This window comes from Molothrus ater, unplaced genomic scaffold (genome assembly GCF_012460135.2).
Source record: "Molothrus ater isolate BHLD 08-10-18 breed brown headed cowbird unplaced genomic scaffold, BPBGC_Mater_1.1 matUn_MA110, whole genome shotgun sequence".
NCBI classification, from domain to species: Eukaryota; Metazoa; Chordata; class Aves; order Passeriformes; family Icteridae; genus Molothrus; species Molothrus ater.
In genome coordinates this window covers 244958-264675 of record NW_023416566.1, presented here as the reverse complement: position 1 = coordinate 264675, position 19718 = coordinate 244958, and the positions used below count along the sequence as shown (strand labels likewise).

Here is a 19718-nt window from a genome sequence, read left to right as displayed (position 1 = left end):
AAAAACCTTGAGTATCTCAAGGCATTAATGAGCCCCACTGAGTGTCAGTACAAAGCTCTCCAGGGACTAATTACAGCAGATAATTGGAGGCCAGGATTGCACAAACCTCTCAGAGACTCCAAGGCAAAAGCCAAAGCCAAAGTCCTTTGAAAAACCTACAGTCCCTACAGGGAGCATGAAGGAGCCCCCAGGGCCATTGCTGAGCAAGGCTCCCCAGGGACTCCTTGCAGCAGATCCTTGAGGCCACTGGGATGTGGGCTAGGGGGGGATGCTGAGGGCAGCACAAGGGGCTGACAGTGCCCAGCCTGGCTGGGGCTGTGCCAGGAGGCCCCAGGGCCTCAGGACAAGGTGTCTCCTCCCAGCCCTTGGTGGCACAGACCCTGCTGTGCCCCAGGCCACCAAGACTTGGCTTCTCTTTGTCCCCACCTGTCATCACTGCCTGCAGTTCTCTGCTCTGCCTGGGGCCTGGGGACACTTGCTCAGTCGTGTCCCTCTCTGGGACCCATTAAAAGTCCAAGAAACTTTGGAGTTGGATTCTGCCTTGGAGTTCTGCAGAGGTTTCTTCAGCTCCCTCTCAGGGACTGATGTTCAGGGCCTGAGCACAAAGCCCCAGAGGCTGATTAAAGTCCTTGTGCTGTGTCTGTGCTGCTGAGCTGGGCTGGGCTCCTGGCACAGAGGCAGCTCCTGGTCACCAAGAAGAGCTTCAAAAGCACATTTCTCTTGATGAGCAGCTCTTCTGCCAGCCCAGCAGGGCTGGGGCACTGCCTGCAGCCAGCCTGGGCACAGCCCAGAGGCACAGAGAGCTTCAATCAGTCAGGGCTGGGAAGGGGCTGAGAAGTGCCTGGGGCACAATCACTGCCAGCCCTTGGCACAGGAACCTCTGGCTGCAGGACAGTGCAGCTGCAGCTCCTGGAGCCATCTCCTCAAGCTGGAACATGCCAATGCCTGCAGAGCCTGTGAGTACATTCTCTGCTTGTCTCTTGTGCAGAGCAGCCAGGGGTGCCCAGGGCTGTCCTGCAGAGCAGGGTCCTGCAGCCCAGGGTGCTGTGCTGGGGCAGGGACTCTGCTGCCTGCCAGGGACAGCTCTCAGCCAGCCCTGGCAGCTGCTCCCAGCACTGGGGGACAAGATCTGGGTGGCAGGAGACAGCTGGTGAGGCTTGGAAGTGTTCTCCTTGTGTGAGGAGGATGCTGCATTGTTCAGGACTGCTCCCAGCAGGGCATTGAACTGCAGAACATTTCCAAGGAGATTATATAGGGAGCACAGCAAGACAGGGGCTGCATGAAAGGGAAAATCCTGCTTTTTATTCTACTGCTCTGGGTTGCCTGGATGCAAAATGGCACATATATATTCATCTCTCAGTTCAGGTTAAGAAAAAAAACCAAGTTTTTTCTCAGATCTTTTTAAACCAGGCAGTTACAGAAAAGACCACAGGGCCCCTTACTGTTGCTTTTCCATTCTCCTCAGGGTTGCTCTGACATTGCCATCAGAGCCTGCAGAGCCAGAGCTGCCCCTGGGCAGTGCCTGAGCTGGGAGGGCTCTGCAGGGCAGAGCTGAGCCCCCAGGGCTGGGCTGGGCTCTGGCAGCACTGGCAGGGCCCAGCCCTGGGCACAGGGAAGCAGCTGCTGGCAGGGACAGCTCCAGGCAGCAGAGCCCTGGGCAGGCAGTGGGGGGAAAGTGCCCCCAGCCTGTGCTGGGATATTTCAAGTCCTCTCCACACCCAGCTATTTCATGATTACTTTTCTTACAGATCCCCATGCCAAGACAGAAGAAATGTCGAACAGCAGCTCCATCAGTCACTTCCTCCTGCTGGCATTGGCAGACACGCGGCAGCTGCAGCTCCTGCACTTCTGCCTCTTGCTGGGCATCTCCCTGGCTGCCCTCCTGGGCAACGGCCTCATCATCAGCGCTGTAGCCTGCAGCCACCACCTGCACACGCCCATGTTCTTCTTCCTGCTCAACCTGGCCCTCAGCGACCTGGGCTCCATCTGCACCACTGTCCCCAAAGCCATGCACAATTCCCTCTGGGACACCAGGAACATCTCCTACACTGGATGTACTGCTCAGCTCTTTTTCTTTCTCTTCTTCCTCTCAGCAGAATTTTATCTCCTGACCGTGATGTGCTACGATCGCTACGTGTCCATCTGCAAACCCCTGCACTACGGGACCCTCCTGGGCAGCAGAGCTTGTGCCCACATGGCAGCAGCTGCCTGGGCCAGTGCCTTTCTCAATGCTCTCCTGCACACGGCCAATACATTTTCCCTGCCCCTGTGCCATGGCAATGCCCTGGGCCAGTTCTTCTGTGAAGTCCCACACATCATCAAGCTCTCCTGCTCACACTCAAACCTCAGGGAAATTGGGCTCATTTTGGTTAGCCTTTGTTTAGCATTTGGCTGTTTTGTGTTCATTGTTTTCTCATATATGCTGATCTTCAGGGCTGTGCTGAGGATCCCCTCTGAGCAGGGACGGCAAAAAGCCTTTTCCACCTGCCTCCCTCACCTGGTCGTGGTGTCCTTGTTTATCAGCACTGGCACATTTGCTCACCTGAAGCCCCCCTCCATGTCCTCCCCATCCCTGGATCTGTCAGTGTCAGTTCTGTACTCGGTGGTGACTCCAGCCCTGAACCCCCTCATCTACAGCCTGAGGAACCAGGAGCTCAAGGCTGCAGTGTGGAGACTGATGACTGGATGCTTTCACAAACATTAAAATACTGGCCAATTTCTACAAATCGCTTGTAATAAAAGTAGTCTTTCATATTTCTTGGTGGTTTGGATGTAGGGTCTTTTTTCTCTTGTTTTAGTTTTTCATACTATCTACAAAGAAATGTCATTGTTTCTGCCATTTCTCATTTCATGTCTCTCCACCTTCCCTGTGGACACAGACTGTGTCAATGAGGGGTTATGCTCTCAATAGCTTTAGAGGAACTAAGGGATGTCCCAGCAGAGTTTTCTGCAGAGATGCCCTTGTGTTGCCTTCTCTGGAGCTGCAGCAGCAATGTCTGTGTGCAGAGCTGGGGCAGATCAGTGCTGGCCCAGCAGCTGTGCCCAGCAGCAGCAGCAGCAGCACTTGGTGTTGCCAGTGCTGCTGCCGTGGCCCTGCCCCACTGCCCTGGTGGCCCTGGTGTTGCTGCAGGGCCTGAGTGCTCTCGGGGCCGGGCACAGCCCTGGGGGTGGCAGTGCCGGGGCTGCAGCAGGGACAGGCCATGGGCACTGCTGGGGCAGCGCTGACGCCTCAGGCCAGGCCCTGGGGGCTCCAGGCTCCTTGCCCAGGCTCTCTCAAGAACACGGCCAGGCCAATGCTCAGCACAGAAACCCCCGTGAGCAGCCCCAGGCTGGCCGTGGGCAGGCTTGGGGCAAACAGCATGGCTGGGGCTCTGCAAGGGCCCTGGGGCAGACGGGAAGGAGCAGCAGAGCAGGGGCTGATCCATGCCCAGTGCGCTGCACAGCCCAGGGCAGCGTCCCAGAGCGTCCTCACGCAGCTGCCAACAACATCCCCCCTCTGCAGCCCTGGCCTCTCCCCCAGCTCACACAGGTGCCCCATCCTTGCAGGCACAGACACGGCAGCACTGCCTCAGCAGCCCCTGTTTGCATTGCACACAGCAGGGGCAGCACCCCCATGCTGTTGCTGTGGGGACATGAACCTGAGGGAGCACAAATGCCATCAGCCCCTGGGGCCAGCAAGTGCTGGGGACACCAGGGAAACCATTCAGCTTTGTCCTGGCCTCTGCAGGCAGCCAGAAAGTTTGTTCCCATCAGCTGGGAGTTTCCTGTGCCACTGCAGACGCTGTTGCTCAGAGCCAGGGCTGCCTGGCAGCCACCCCCAAACTGCCCTGAGCATTTCCTTGGCTTCTCCTTTGCTTTCTTTACTCTTTCCTGATACAAATTTCTTCCAATTTCCCACCCCTGTTCCCTCCTTCTGAAGAGGAGGACCAGGGCTCATTCTGGAACTGCTCCAAGGGTGGTTTCAGAGAATCCCAGAATCAGCAAGGCTGGAAAAGACCTTGGAGATCATCAAGTCCAACCTGTGCCCTAACACTGCCTTTTCCCCCCTGAGCCTCCTCTTCTCCAGGATAAACAACCCCAGCTCTCTCAGCCGCTCCTCACAGGTCTTGTGTTCCAGACCCCTCCCCAGCCTTGTTGCCCTTCTCTGGACACGCTCCAGCCCCTCCATGTCCTTCCTAAATTGGGGAGCCCAGAACTGGACACAGCACTCAAGGTGCTGCCCAACCAGTGCTGAGCACAGGGGAAGAATCCCTGCCCTGCTCCTGCTGGCCACACCATTCCTGATCCAGGCCAGGAGCCATTGGCCTTCTTGGCCACCTGGGCACACTGCTGCCTCATGTCCAGCCTGCTGTCCATCAGTCCCTGCAGGTCCCTTTCTGCCTGGCTGCTCTCCAGCCACTCTGTCCCCAGCCTGTAGCTCTGCAGGGGTTGTTGTGGCCAAAGTGCCGGACCCGGCACTGGGACTTGTTAAACCTCACCTTGTTGGATTTGGACCCTGGATCCAGCCTGTCCAGGGCCCTGTGCAGAGCCCTCCTACCCTCCAGCAGATCCACACTCCCAGACAACTTGATGTCACCATGGTTCCATGTGTCCCCAGTGTGTCACAAAGGTCTCCATGATTCCATGAGGCCTCCCAGTGTCACAATATCCCTTTGATTCCATGGGACCCCTTGGTGTCACCAAGTCCCTTGGATCCTTGGGCCCTGCAGTGTTACAATGGTGCCGTGGTCCCCAAGGCCCTGCAGTGTCACAACAGATCCTTGGTTCCAAGGCCCTGCAGTGTCACAATGGCACCATAGTCCCCCATGGCCCTGCAGTGTCACAATGAATCCTTGGTTCCATGAGGTCTGGCAGTGCAGCAATGCTCTCCTTGGTTCCACAGTGTCACAATGGCCTCCTGGTCCCAAGGGCCACCATGGTGTCAAACATGTTTCCTTCGTTCCATGAGTCCCTGAGGAGCAGCCCTGGCCCCTTGGTTCCATGGGGCCCTGCAGTGTCACAATGGCCCCATTGTGACAACAGGTCCTGCTCTGTCACAATGCTCTGCATGGTTCCACAAGGCCCTGCAGGGTCACAGTGGCCTCTGTGGTTCCACCAGGACCCAGACTGTCACCATGGACTCCTTGCTTCCATCCAGCCCCACAGTGTCACAATGGCCCCTTGGCTCTGTGCTGCCATGTTGCACACAGTGTCACCATGGTCCTCTTAGTGCCACCAGGCCCCGCAGTGTCACAATGGCCCCTTGCTTCCTCAGGCCCTGCAGTGTCAAAATCATCAGAGAATGAACCAGGCTGCAAAAGAACTTGGAGAGCATCAAGTCCAACCTGGCACCCAACACCACCTTGTCACCCAGACCATGGCGCTGAGTGCCACATCCAGTCTTTCCTTAAACACTTCCAGGGATGGTGACTCACCCACCTCCCTGGACAGCCCATTCCAATGCCCAAATCACCCTTTGTGTGGAGAATATTTCCTAATGTCCAGCCTAAACTTTACCTGGTGCAGCTGAAGGCTGTGTCCTCTTGTCCTGTCACTGTTCCCTGGGAGAAGAGCCCGACCCCCACCTGGCTTCACCCTCCTGTCAGGGAGTTGTAGAGAGTGATGAGGTCTCCCCTAAGCCTCCTCTTCTCCAGGATAAACAACCCCAGCTCCCTCAGCTGCTCCTCACAGGACTTGTGCTCCAGACCCCTGACCAGCCTTGTTTCCCTTCTCTGGACACGCTCCAGCCCCGCATTGTCCTTCCTAAATTGGGGGGCCCAGAACTGGAAACAGCACATGAGGTGCTGCAGAACCAATGCCAAGCACAGAGGAAGAATCACTGCCCTGCCCCTGCTGGCCACACTATTCCTGATCCATTGGAATTCCAGGGGCTGGATGAGGGAAATGGTGGGGAGGGAGGGGGGACAAAGTCTGATTGATTATCAGCCAGGAGGGGTCTTGATTATCATATCTGTTCACACTGGATTAGAAGGTGCTGGGGGTCAATATCAATTGGACATTGATTATACCAAACCATAAACAGGAAAAGAAAATTTAACATGACAAAACACTTCTTTCTGCATTGTTTTCAATACAGTGTATTCACTTAGAATACACGTCTGAAATCCGTCTAATTATTCACAGAATAAATAAATACTTAGAATATTCCCTGTGGCTTTGTTGTTCTGGAGTTTTTGCACAAATGTTTATGAGCTTTCCTCACTGAATTCCTGAACTGAAGAATTCAAGAAAGAAGAGGCATCTGGTGTAGTAAAACTCATCAGCAACCTCCAAGTGGCTGAGGATCCATCCCCATCAGAGCAGCAATGAACAGAAATGGGCACAGCTTTGTGGCTGCCCCAGCTTTGGCATGGGCCCTGGGCCTGGAGCAGGAGCAGCTCTTGAGGGCCCCAAGGCTGGGGCTCTTGTGCTGCCCTGGGCAGATGGGATGGCAACAGAGGCTGCAGAGCTCTCAGCACCTCAGGCCGAGGGGAGCAGGGCAGCCAGGGAGCCTCCTTGGGCCCTGGCCAAGCACCTTCCCCCATGGCTGGGGCTGAGTCCTGTGGCAGCTGCAGCTGCTGCTGTGCCCTTGGCAGGGGCTGAGGCCGTGGGGCCAGTGCCCAGAGCAGCCTGGCCTGAGCAGAGCTGTGGGACCAGAGCCGGCTGGGTTGGGCTGGGCTCAGAGAGGCCCTTGGTGCTGCCCAGAGCTCAGGGCAGCTGGCAGAGCTTGCAGGGAGCTGGGCTGGGCTCAGAGAGCCTGGCCCAGAAACCATCAGTGTCCATCTCAGCCTGGCTGAGCGTGCAGGGGCAGGACTCAGGCCAGGCCTTGTGGGGCAGGGCCAGCGCCTGTGCAAGGCATTGCAAACAGGCAAGTGGCCCAGAGAGGAGGCTGCTCCATCCCCTTGGTGGCATGGACAGAGCAGGGAGGGGGCCCAGGACATTTGTCAGCACCAGCCTCTGTGCCCATGTGTTGTCAGCCCTGGCTGCTGAGCCCAGCTTTGGCCTGGGCTGAGTTTGGCTGTGGCCCAGCTCCATCCTCCTGCAGGGCTCAGGGCCTGTTCCCGGCCATGGCCAGCCCTGGCTGCCTCTCTGCTGGCCCAGAGGCCGGCAGAGCCCGGGGCAGGGCTGTCTGTGCAGCCCCACAGGGGCCAGGGGCTCTGCAGGAGCTGGCAGAGGCTGCCCAGCAGGGAGGCCATGGGGCACAGAGCCCCAAGGCTGCTGTGGGCACCACGGCACAGGGGCCGTTCCCAGCCGCAATGCTCCTGGCCTGGGCTGGGCCTGCACAGGGGCTGGGCCACCATGGCTGGGCCAGCACAGGGCCACAAAGGGGCCACGCAGCCGCTGCCGGGGCTGACAGCAAGGCCAGGCACACACAAGCAATTGCTGAGCATGGCCTGCGCTGGCCAGGCCTGACTGTGCCAAAGGCAGAGCTCAGCTGCCCTTGGGGGCTGCAGCAACACTCCAGAGCCCAAAGAGCCTCCATGGCTTGGCTGGAGACCAAGGCTGCAGCAGGGAAATGCAGGGCTGCTGCAGGATGGGAGGGCATTGAATTCCAGCACACACCTCAGCTCTCTGATGATCCCGGCACCATGCTGGGCCCTGTTTCAGACTGGAGCAGAGCAGATGTTGATGGGACAGGAGCCCTGTGGGACTGTCAGGGACCTGCAGCTTGCAAGGTGCTCTGCTCTCCATCAGGTGCTCTGGGAGAGATCCAATCCCAGCTGGGCACCTCAGGGCACAAGTGGCACTGCCTGTTCATGGGCACACAGCTGATGTCTTCCTGGAAAGGGGCACAGGTGTTAATACCTGTTAGTTTCATAAGATACAAGCAAATCTTTATTATCTGGCTCATTTGTGTCCTTTTAAGAAATGGCAATGTTTTCCCATCAGGAACAGGAATTTCCTGGATTTACTGGATTCTTCTAATAATGGCAAAAGAAGAAATACTGATCTTTCCCTCTACTTGTGTCACCAATATTCAGTCTAATATTTCCTCTTGCTCTTCCTTCATGTGTTTGCAGCTCTCTTGTTTAAATGGCCATGTCTAAGGGCATCTCTTCACTAGGCTCTCCGGAACTTTATTCTTCCCATTCCTTCCAAATTTTCTCCTCCAGATGCTCTCTGGTCATTCAAGTGCCTCTCAACTGACTGGTTTCGTGCTTTGAGCATCAGGGAGTTGTCCAGTCTTTCTGAAGTTCAAATAAATACCACACTAGTCAACATCTTAATTGTGTTTTTATCTATCACAGAATTACCATTTCTTATGTCTTTGTCTAAAACTGTTCCTGTACAGAAATCCCTTGGGGATGGGGGACATGTCAGATGCAGCTGGGACATCACAGAGAGCTGAGGGAAGAGCTGTGATGGTTATTAAACTGTTCAAATGTTCAACTTGTGTTTGTTGGCAAGAAACCTTTCTGTGCCTCTGAGTGTCACCAGGCCCTGAGCCCAAAGGACACAAACCTGACGAGTTGTGGTTCCCACTGCTGGGGCTGCACATGGACCTTGGCTCTGCACAGGAGAGCTCTTCATCCCCTTTCTCTCTTTTCCTCCCTCTGGGCATGGAGGGAGCTCCTGACTTCAGCGTGTGACTTGTGTGTGCAAAGAGCAAATTTGGGCAGAATCGGGGCAGGGAGGCTTTGGGGAGACCTTGGGATCTGTGCTGGGCACAGAAGGTGTTTTCCATTGCTCTGAGACTGTCTGCAGTGCAAAGTGGATTTAATATCCAGCAGAGGAACGACTTTTGCATTTGGTGGAGCTGTGCCTTCCCTTGGCTTTGTTGGCTGACAAGAAATGAACATCCCTCTGTGTCTCGGGCAGCTCCTTCTCCAAGGAAAGCAGGTGGGAGTTGGAGCCAAGGAGCTGAAAGCTGCAGGTGCAGCCTGGGCTGGAGGGAGCTCAGATTTGCACAAGGCTGCTCTGAGTGCCAGGGCTTGGATGGGGGAAATGGTGGGCTGGGGGTAGGGACAGAGTCTGATTGATTGTCAGCCATGAAGGGTCTTGATTTTCATATCCTTTCAAACTGCATGAGGACGTACTTGGATTCAGTGTCAATTGGAGATTGCACACATCATTTAATTAACAGGAAAGCAAAACTAAACAGGACTTAAAAAATCTTTTCTCACTGTCTTTTTAAAATCAGGTATTTAGTTTGAATATACTACTGAGATCTACTTAACCACAAAGGATTTGAAAATTAAAATTAAATTATTCCCAGAGGCTTGGCTTGTTCAAGTGTTCTGAATGTTAATGAGCCCTGGGACACTGAATTCCTGCACTGAAGAGCTGAAGGCTGATCAAGCCTCTGGAGCAGGGAAATTCAGCAGCAGCCTCCAAGTTGCTGAGGATGTCAGCAGCCCCCACTGAGGCCATCCCTGCCCAGAGACCGTGGGGGAATGGGCAGACAAGGAGAGGGTCCCTGGGGCTGGGGCAGCACAACTCAGAGGCACCAGCGGCTCCAGCTGGGCAATGGAGTGTGGAATGTGGCTGGGAAAGCCCTTCCTGGGCTGGGCCAAGCAGGACACACAAGCCCTGACTCCCATCCTCTAAAAAACTCTCTCAAGGAGACATTTAAATGGAATTACAATTGTTTGTGTACACTGAGTTGGACGCACTGGAGAAATATCAGCAAGAGATTCTGAGGAGCTCAAAACAACAAAACAGGAACTTTACTGGCAACTTTAGAATATCAGAGAAACTTTGGCAAAAGGTTTAATACAACATTCAATCAACAAGAAACACTTCTCAAAGCATTAATTTTTCTCATTCAACTTCACAAACTGTAAGCCTGTTCCATTTAAAGTTACTCAAAATTTGCAAGAAGAGGGAATAAGAAAAAGACAAATAAGATTTAGAGAAGCACACAAACAGCTACCATCTCCTGGATTCCAGCACTGTTCAGATGGAAATTCCAAGAGGATGCAGGGTCAAGATGTGTGCTTGCCTTGTGGTCAGCCTTCAATACCCCTTGGTCTCCCTGGGCCCTTCCCCCAGGTGGGGCTTGGGCTCATTTGGTCCCTCAGGAGCTGGGCTGGGGCCTTCAGAGGTGGCTGTGGAGCATTGCCTGTGCTGTGCCAGGGACTGGCAGCTACTGCTGGGCTGGGATAGAGGCTCTGGGGGGATTGGGGTTCCAGGGCAGGGCAAGGCTGGACCTGCCCCTTCCTCCCCCCTGCACACAAAAAGGTTTTAAGCCAACAATCTCCTTCAGTCTGTCACAACAGGCAATGTTGGAGGTGGAATTCCATTCTGGCCATGGGCACTGGGACAAGAAGGACAGTTCTTTTCCATAGGAAGGAAAGCACAGAGCCCCAGTGTTTGGAAGGCAGGTGAGAGCCTAAGTAGGCCATGGCCAGGCAGACTTCTGAAGAATTGCAGGTTTTGTCTGGGATCAGTCTTTCAATTAAGGGAATTTTGAAGGTGGAAACCCGGTCTCAGCCATGGGTTCCTGGAGAAGAAGGACAATTCTTTCCCATAGGAAGGAAAGCACAGAGTCTTCCCCAGTGTTTTGGGGACAGATGAGAAGTGACCATTGTGAAACCGTTGCCAGCCAGACCTGTCCTGACAATATTCCTATTGGAATAATACCTGGATATAAGGAAATTTGGAAATGAAATCCCAAATCTGGCCAGGGTGCCTGGAGACGAAGGACAGTTCTTTTCCATAGGAAGGAAAGCACAGAGCCCCAGTGCTTCAACAGCAGATGAGAAGAGACCCTCAACACCCCAAGGTCAGCTGGACCAGTCAGGCAGCCCATGGGAGGCCAAAGCAGCCACACCTCTTCTGTGCTCCCTTGGTTTTGTGGGCCCCACAGTGTCACAAGGGTGCCTTGGATCCATGAGGCCGCACAGTGCCATAATGGTGCCTTGTTTCTATGGGGTCCAGCAGTGTCACAATGGCAAAGTCCTGCAGTATCACAATGGACCCTTGGTTTGATGGGGTCCAACAATTTTACAGTGGCCCCTTGGTTCCATAAGGCCCTACAGTTTCACAGTGGTACCACTTATTCCATGAGGCCTTGCAGTGTCACAATGGTCTCCGTGGTTCCACAGGCCCCACAATGTCACGGGACTCCTCTGTTCCATGAGCCCTGCAATGTCACAATGGACCTTTGGACCCTGGGGGTTTGCAGTGTCACAATGGTCTCCTTTGGCTCCCCAGTGTCACAATGGACCATTGATGACAAGAGGCCCCTCTGTGTCACCCTGGAGCTTTGGTTCCACGCAGCCCTGCAGTGTCACAATGAACACTTGGTTGAATGGGGTTCCACAATGTCACAATGGTCCCAAGTTTCCATGCAGCCCTGCAGTGTCACAAAGGCCTCTTGGTTTCATGAGGCCCCACAGTATCACAATGGTCCTCTTGGTTCTGTCGGGGCCCCCAGGGTCACAATGGTCAAACTGGTTCCATGAGGCCCCACAGTGTCACAATGGTCCCTTGATCTCACAGGGCCCCACAGTGTCACAATGGTCCCTTGGTCTCACAGGGCCCCAATTAAACCTCACCTTGTTGGATTTGGGCCCTGGATCCAGCCTGTCCAGGGCCCTGTGCAGAGCCCTCCTACCCTCCAGCAGATCCACACTCACACACAGTTTGGTGTCATCTGCAAATTTGCTGATGATGGACTCAATCCCCTCATCCAGATCATCAATGCAGATATTGAAATCCACGCTGGTTGGCTCTGATCCTTGGGCCATCCTGTGGGTCCCCTGTGATGGCACTCAAGGTGATCTGTTCCATAACCTTGCTGGGCACCCAGGTCAGGCTGACAGGCCTGGAGTTCCCCAGCTCCTCCTTCCAGCCCTTCCTGGGGATGGGCTCACACTGGCACCTCCAGTGCTCTGGGCCCTCCCTGCTGAGCCAGGACTGATGGTAAATGATGGAGAGCAGCTTGGGGAGCTCATCCACAGCTCCCTCATCCCCTTAGGATGGATCCCATCTGCTCCCAGAGACACCTGTGAGCATCTGAGTGGCTCAGCAGGTCAGCAGCTGCTTCCTCCTGGATTCCAGGGGGCTGTTCTGCTCCCTGTGCCCATCTACCAGCTCAGGAGAACACTTGTCCTGAGGAAAACCTGTCCTAATACTGAAAAAATATACCTGAGACAAACAAGGTATTAAGTAGCTCAGCCTTTTCCTTATCTTTAGTTACTCTATTCTCTACTGCATCCAATAAAAAGTAGAGGTTCTTCTTCTCCCTCCTTTTGCTATATTTTTTTTTTTTATAAAAACATTTTTCTTACAGAAGCCGCCAGGTAAAGTTCTAATTGAGCTTTCACATCTCAACTTTTCTTTCTGAATAACCCATCGAAATCCTTAAATGCTTCCTGAGTTGCCAGTCCTTTGATCCCCCGAGTTCCCACAAAAGCTCCATTGGCAGCCAGGCCAGTCATTTTCCTCACCAGCTCATCTTTTGCCACACTGGGACAGGCTGCTCCTTCCCCCTTAAATTACCTTCTTGAAATGTGTGTCCTTCCTGGATCCCTTTGTATTAAAGGAATGTTTCCCTTAAAATAAATCAGGACCTGATTTGTTTCTCCCCAAATCAGCATCCTAAACAGGCCAAAGTCTGCCCTTCCTAATTGCAGTCCAGAAGTTCTGTTGCTGCCCCTCCTTCTTTCACAGAACATTGAAAACTTGATTATTTCATGGTCACTGTGCCCCAGGCAGCCTCCGAGCCCCACATCTGCCCCCAGCCCTTCTCTGTCTGTGAACAGCAGCAGACAGAGCTTTCCTTGGCAGTGGGAGTGTTACCAAAAATTCAGTAAAACAGAAAACTCCTTAACCCCAGTGTAGCATTAAGAAGCAGCATTCTTTTTTCAGCTGGATGCACGGGGGAGAGCTGCTCCCAAAGCTGTGCAGGCTGAGTACAGGAAAGTTTCTGTTTATTTTCTGAATTTTGCACACACATTCATTGATTGTCCTGGACTAAACATACATATGATAATCATTTCCCCAAAATCATTAACATATTCCCCCTCCCCTTTACCCAAGTGTTCTTCTGTCCTGGGGGTCTCTCTGGTGGTCCCTGGTGGTCGTGGACCCCAATGTTCCAGTGGGCCTGGCTGAGCTGGCAGGACCCTGAGGCTGCTGAACTTCCAGTTCCCCTTCTCACACAATGGGCCTTGTGTGGTTTCCATAGGCCTGGGGATGTGGAGAACAAGCTCCAGGTGTCAGCTGACCTGGTGTAGGCAATTGATCATCTGGTAACATGAGGTCACAGAGTGGGCTATGACATCAGAGAGTCGGTTATGTGACGTCATCCAGCAGCTGTGACATCATAGACTGCCTCTGTGACATCACAGAGCAGATGATGACATCACAGAGTTGGCTGTGACATCAGCGACCAGCTGTGTGACATTAGAGAAGGGGCTGTGAGCTCACAGAGCAGGCTGTGACATCCCAGAGGGGCTGTGTGCCATCCTAGCAGGGCTGTGTCAGGTCACTGGGTTGGTCACTCGGCCCCAGCTCCCCCTCACAGTTTCTCCCAACAAGTCCAATGCTGTCCATGCCCAGCGGGGTCCCTGTCCCCCGGGATCCCCCTGGCCCACCTGGAGCCACAGCCTCCACAAAAGGATGTTCCACAGGATCCAGCCCAGAGCCTGACATGGGGACAAGGCCCCAGGGCTGTGTGACCAGGACATCAAGGACGGGGATTATCCAGGTCACTGTGGCCTGGCTTGGGTTGCCCAGGGCAGGAAAGATGTCTGGCAGCTGGAGCAGGGCCTGGGAAGGGCCTCCAAGGTGGGGCTGGAGCCCTTGGGCTGTGAGCAGAGGCTGAGGGAGCTGGGCTTGTCCAGCCCAGAGCAGGGAAGGCTGAGGGGCTCCTCATCCCAGCCTGGCAGTGCCAGCGAGGAGGGGATGGAGAACACAGAGCCAGGCTCTTCACCGGGGGCCTGGTGGGAGACAAAAGCCAGTGGGTGGAAGGGGAAAGAGGGGAGATCGGCCAGGACAGGAGGAGATGAAATGAGTCAGGCTGGTTTCAGCATTTCCTCAGCACCAAAAGCAGCCTGACCTCCCTTCTCCATCCACCACTGACAGCTTTGCAAATCAGGAATTGTTGGAGCTGTTTTGCCCCCACTCCAGGATGAGCATCTTGATACAAGAACTTAATTGTGTTTATATCTGTCACAGAACCATGCTTGTCTAAAATTAATTCTAGTATGGAAATCTCTTGTGAATGGTGGACTCATCAGGCACTGCTGGGATGTTGCACATGGCTCAGGGAAGAGTGAGATTGTTATTAAATTGTGTCCTGTTCAACTGTGGTCTGTTGGCCATGAAGAGAAACTTTCTGTGCCTCTGAGTCTCACCAGTTCCTGACCCCCAAAGGACACAAACCTGATGAGTTGTGGTTCCCACTCCAGTGCTGGCACTTGCACCGCCCTCCATAGCCAGAGCAGAGCTCCCTTGTCCCAGAGAGTCCCTGGAAATGCAGGGATGAAGGAAACAGGACAGGCTGTGGGGATCAGAGGCAGGGCAGAGCCAGGGACAAGAATGACTTTTGCATTTGATGGAGCTGTGCCTTCCCTTGGCTTTGCTGGCTGACAAGAAATGAACATCCCTCTGTGTCTCGAGCAGCTCCTTCTCCAAGGAAAGCAGGTGGGAGTTGGAGCCAAGGAGCTGAAAGCTGCAGGTGCAGCCTGGGCTGGAGGGAGCTCAGATTTGCACAAGGCTGCTCTGAGTGCCAGGGGTTGGATGGGGGAAATGGTGGGGTGGGGGTAGGGACAGAGTCTGATTGATTGTCAGCCATGAAGGGTCTTGATTTTCACACCTATTCAAACTGCATGAGGAGGTACTTGGATTCAGTGTCAATTGGAGATTGCTATTAACAAGGGGAAAAAAAAACTAAACAGGACCTAAAAAATGTTTCCTTACTGTCTTTTTAAATAGAACACATTCAGTTGAATGCACTTCTGAAACCTCTCTTATTAACTACAAAAGATTTGGGAACTGAAATCAAATGATTCCCAGAGGCTTGGGTTGTTAAGGTGTTCTGAATGTTAATGAGCCCTGGGACACTGAATTCCTGCACTGAAGAGCTGAAGGCTGAACAAGCCTCTGGAGCAGGGAAATTCAGCAGCAGCCTCCAAGTTGCTGAGGATGTCAGCAGCCCCCACTGAGGCCATCCCTGCCCAGAGACCGTGGGGGAATGGGCAGACAAGGAGAGCGTCCCTGGGGCTGGGGCAGCACAACTCAGAGGCACCAGCGGCTCCAGCTGGGCAATGGAGTGTGGAATGTGGCTGGGAAAGCCCTGCCTGGGCTGGGCCAAGCAGGACACACAAGCCCTGACTCCCATCCACTAAAAAACTCTCTTAATGAGACATTTAAAAGGAATTTACAGTTGTTTGTGTCCTCTGAGTTGGATATGCTGGAGAAATACCAACAAGGGATTGTCAGGAGCTCAAAGCAACAAAACAGACTTTATTGGCAAATTTAGAAAATCAGAGAAGCTTTGGCAAAAGGTTTAATACAACATTCAATCAACACAAAAAACACTTCTCAAAGCATTAACTTGGCCCATTCAACTTCACAAACTCGTAGCTTGTTCAATTTTAAGTTAATCAAAATTTGCAAGGGGACAAAAATAGAAGAAGACACAGAAAGAGAGAAAAATGTGATACAGAGAAGCACACACACAGCTACCAACTCCTGGATTCCAGCATTGTTCAGATGGAAATTCCAAGAGGATCCAGGGTCAAGATGTGTGCTTACCTTGTGGTCGGCCTTCAATACCCCTTGGTCTCCCTGGGCCCTTCCCCCAGGTGGGGCTTGGGCTCGGGCTCATTTGGTCCCTCAGGAGCTGGGCTGGGGCTGCAGAGGTGGCTGTGGAGCATTGCCTGTGCTGTGCCAAGGACTGGCAGCCACTGCTGGGCTGGGATAGAGGCTCTGGGGGGATTGGGGTTCCAGGGCAGGGCAGGGCTGGACCTGCCCGTTCCTCCCCCACACACAGAATGTTTCCAGCCAACAATCTCCTCCAATTTGTCACAATAGGGAATGTTGGAGGTGGAATCCCAATTCTGGCCATGGGCACCTGGGTGAGAAAGATAGTTCTTTTCCATAACACAGAGCCCCAGTGTTTGGAAGGCAGGTGAGAGCCTCACTAGGCCAAGGCCATCCAGACTTGTCAGGAATGGCAGATTTTGTCTGGGAGCAGTCCTTGCATTTAAGGAATTTTGGAGTTGGAAACCCAATTTTGGCCATGGGCACATGCAGAAGCAGCACAGTTCTTTCCCATAGGAAGGAAAGCACAGAGCCTTCCCCAGTGTTTCAGGGACCAATGAGAGGTGACCCTTATGAAACCATTGCCAGCCAGACTTGTCCTGGCCATATTCCTATGGGAAAAATCTGTGGAAATAAGGAAATTTGGAGGTGAAATCCTAATTGTGGCCATGGGTGCCTGGAGGAGAAGGAGATTTCTTTCCCCTGGCAAGAAAAGCATGGAGCCCCAGTGTTCCAGCAGCAGATGGGAAGAGAGCCTCAACATGCCAAGACCAGCTGGACCAATTAGGTAGTCCATGGGAGGCCAAACCAACCAGACCTTTTCTGTGTTCCCTTGGTTTTATGTGGTCCTGCACTATCACCATGGTCCCCTTGGTTCCATGGGGCCCCACAGTGTCCTAATGGTAACTTGATTCCATGGGGTCCAGCAGTGTCACAATGGACCCTTGGTTCAGTGGGGTCCCAGAGTGTCACAATGGTGCCAATGATGCCACAAGGCCCTGCAGTGTCACAATGGTCCCAATGATTCCACGAGGCCTTGCAGTGTCACAATGGTCTCCATGGCTCCCCAGCCCCCACAATGTCATGTAACTCCTCTGTTCCATGAGCCCTGCAATGTCACAATGGACCTTTGGACCCTGGGGTTTTGCAGTGTCACAATGGTCTCCTTTGGCTCCACAGTGTCACAATGGACCATTGATGACTGGAGGCCCCTCTGTGTCACCCTGGAAGTTTGGTTCCACGCAGCCCTGCAGTGTCACAATGAACCCTTGGTTCAATGGGGTTCCACAATGTCACCATAGCCCCTCGGTTCTATGCAGCCCTGCGGCTGCTTCAGGTAGGCAAATGTGCCAGTGCTGAGGAACAGGGAGGGCACAGCCAGATGAGGGAGGCAGGTGGAAAAGGCTTTGTGCCGTCCCTGCTCAGAGGGGATCCTCAGCACAGCCCTGAAAATTTGCACATAAGAGAAAACAATGAACACAAGACAACCAAATACCAAAGACACACTAACAGCAAGAAGTCCCAGTTCCTTGAGGTAGGATTTGGAGCAGGACAGTTTGAGGATCTGTGGGATTTCACAGAAGAACTGGCCCAGGGCATTGCCATGGCACAGGGGCAGGGAAAATGTATTGGCCGTGTGCATGAGAGCAGTGAGAAAGGCACTGGCCCAGGCAGCTGCTGCCATGTGGGCACAAGCTCTGCTGCCCAGGACAGTCCCATAGTGCAGGGGTTTGCAGATGGACACGTAGCGGTCGTAGCACATGATGGTCAGGAGGAAATACTCTGCTGTAGCGCAGAAAACAAAGAAAAAGAGCTGAGCAGCACATCCAGTGTAGGAGATGTTGCTGGTGTCCCAGAGGGAATTGTGCATGGCTTTGGGGACAGTGGTGCAGATGAAGCCCAGGTCGCTGAGGGCCAGGTTGAGCAGGAAGAAGAACATGGGCGTGTGCAGGTGGTGGCCGCAGGCTACGGTGCTGATGATGAGGCCGTTGCCCAGGAGGGCAGCCAGGGAGATGCCCAGCAAGAGGCAGAAGTGCAGGAGCTGCAGCTGCCGCGTGTCTGCCAATGCCAGCAGGAGGAAGTGCCTGATGGAGCTGCTGTTGGACATTTGCGGCGGCTGCACATAGGGACCTGTTCATGGAGAAAGGACAGTCACAAGTCAGGAGAGGCTGCTTGGAGCCAAACCTGGGCTATTCCCTGTAGACAATGCCTACAGCTGGGACACACTCACCCTTCTACCTGCTGTGGGAAAACCTTTGGCTGCAATCAGAGCACAATCACACTCCTTGGTCCCCCTGGGCTAAACCAGACCCTGCCCAGAGCAGAGGGATCCCTGAATGTCTCACCCTCTCTCAAGGTCTCTGGGCAAGGTCTCAGCACCCCCTTGTGCCAAGGACACTCACAGCTCCCTGGGCAAACCCAGCACCATTTCCTCAGCTGTGGCAGCACTGCCCTTGCCCGTGGGACATTCAGGGAACTCCCAGAGGCTCTGGCACAGATCTGCACCCAGGAGGGCAGCTCAGAGCCTGGCAGGGCACAGCAAGGAGATTCCTGGCTGTGCCCATGATGGGATCTCAGGGAGGGGGCTCAGCTCATTCCCCTTTGCCATGGACTGCTTTGCCCACAGCCCCACAGGTGCCAGGGAAGCTTGGACACCCCATTCCCATGGACAGCCCTGCCTGGCAGGAATGCCAAGGGCAGGGCCTGACTCAGCTGCTGCAGATGCCAGAGCCTCCCTGAGAGCAGCAGATAACAGTGCCAATGTCAGGGCAGTGCAGAACCAAGAGCAGATGTTGTGGTGCTGTGCCTGAGAGGGCAGGGCAGAGACAGCCGGGCACTCAGGACAGTGTTCCCGTGCCCAGCTGTGCCCGGCACCTCCCACACACCAACAGTGCCCTCCTGCCCCAGCCCTGCTCTCTCCAGCCCCCTCTCCTTCCCTGAGCATCTCCCTGGGCCTGGACATTCCCTCCTGAGAGGAGCCTTGTCCCTGCCAGCGCTCACAGAGCCCATCCCAGCCTGTGTGCCCTGGCTGGGGCCCTACAGAAACCTGCCTGTGTGCAGGGCCCTGGCTGGGGCAGGCTCTGTGTGCAGCTGGGCAAGGGCAGCTCAGGAGAGCCCTGCTGGGCCCTGCAAAGGTGATGCTGCTGCTGTGCAGGGCTGAGGAGTGGCTGAGGGCCCTTTGGGAGGCTCCCAGCAGAGACACTGATCAACTTAATTTACAGTTCTGCAGTCCCTGTAAAAGATCAAACATTCCTTTGATGATCCTGTGTGTCCCTTTCAACTCAGAATGTCCTGGGATTCTTGGATTACAATTCCTGCTCTGCTTCTCTCATCCCCTTGTTTTTTTATAATCAAAAGAGAAAAAAATCCCCTTGCAATAGTGTTAGAACAGTAAAGTAAAAACCAGACATTAACTGGAAGTTTCCAGGTGTCCCAGTGGGGATGGGGCACACCCGGGCCCTGATTTCAACAATTTATTAAGGTTGATTAATTAGGATATTGAACAGGAACATCCAATATGAGATTCACTTACCCCAGTTACACACCCCTGGCTCAATCCATTGGAGTAGGTCCAAGGGCTTCTTTGCCTTCACTTTTTGTTATGACTGCTCACATTCTGGTCAAAAACCAAAATGTTCTTCTTGTAGGTCCTCTTACTGATAAAAGGATGATACAGGATACCATATGTATTGTATACTATATGTATTTCAGGAATGCATTTAGACAGTCACCTTATTTTTCTAAAATCAAAGAAAAAGGTTAGGGAAAATAATAAAGGTAATAAAGGATTATAGTTATAGATGTATATAATAGTAATAGAGTTCATTAAGAGTTTAATAGACTTAAAAAAGGAATATAGATTTATAACTATGTAATAGTAATTTGTAGAGATACAAATATATGAAAATTGTATAAAATAAAAAAAATCTTTTTGTCATCACCCCAATGTTCCCATCCTTCTCCAAGCAGGAAATGGAAAACACTCTCAGGAAAGCTCCTGATCTTTCCAGCAATCCCAGGCT

At 53.4% G+C, this 19718-nt stretch overlaps 1 protein-coding gene and 1 pseudogene across 1 annotated transcript; both read left to right on the top strand.

The window, feature by feature from the left end:
• The window catches only part of LOC118700991 (zinc finger protein 208-like), a 123405-nt pseudogene that overhangs the window by 54736 nt on the left and 48951 nt on the right, over window positions 1-19718 (top strand).
• On the top strand, window positions 1757-2704 carry LOC118700995 (olfactory receptor 14A16-like). The gene has a single exon (XM_036405580.2). It carries the CDS (start codon window positions 1772-1774, stop codon window positions 2702-2704), a length of 933 nt encoding a protein of 310 aa, XP_036261473.1. The 5' UTR covers window positions 1757-1771.

Excerpts from the sequence above, each read along its gene's own strand:
- LOC118700995 (XM_036405580.2), top strand. The coding sequence starts at position 1,772 with ATGTCGAACAGCAGCTCCATCAGTCACTTCCTCCTGCTGGCATTGGCA.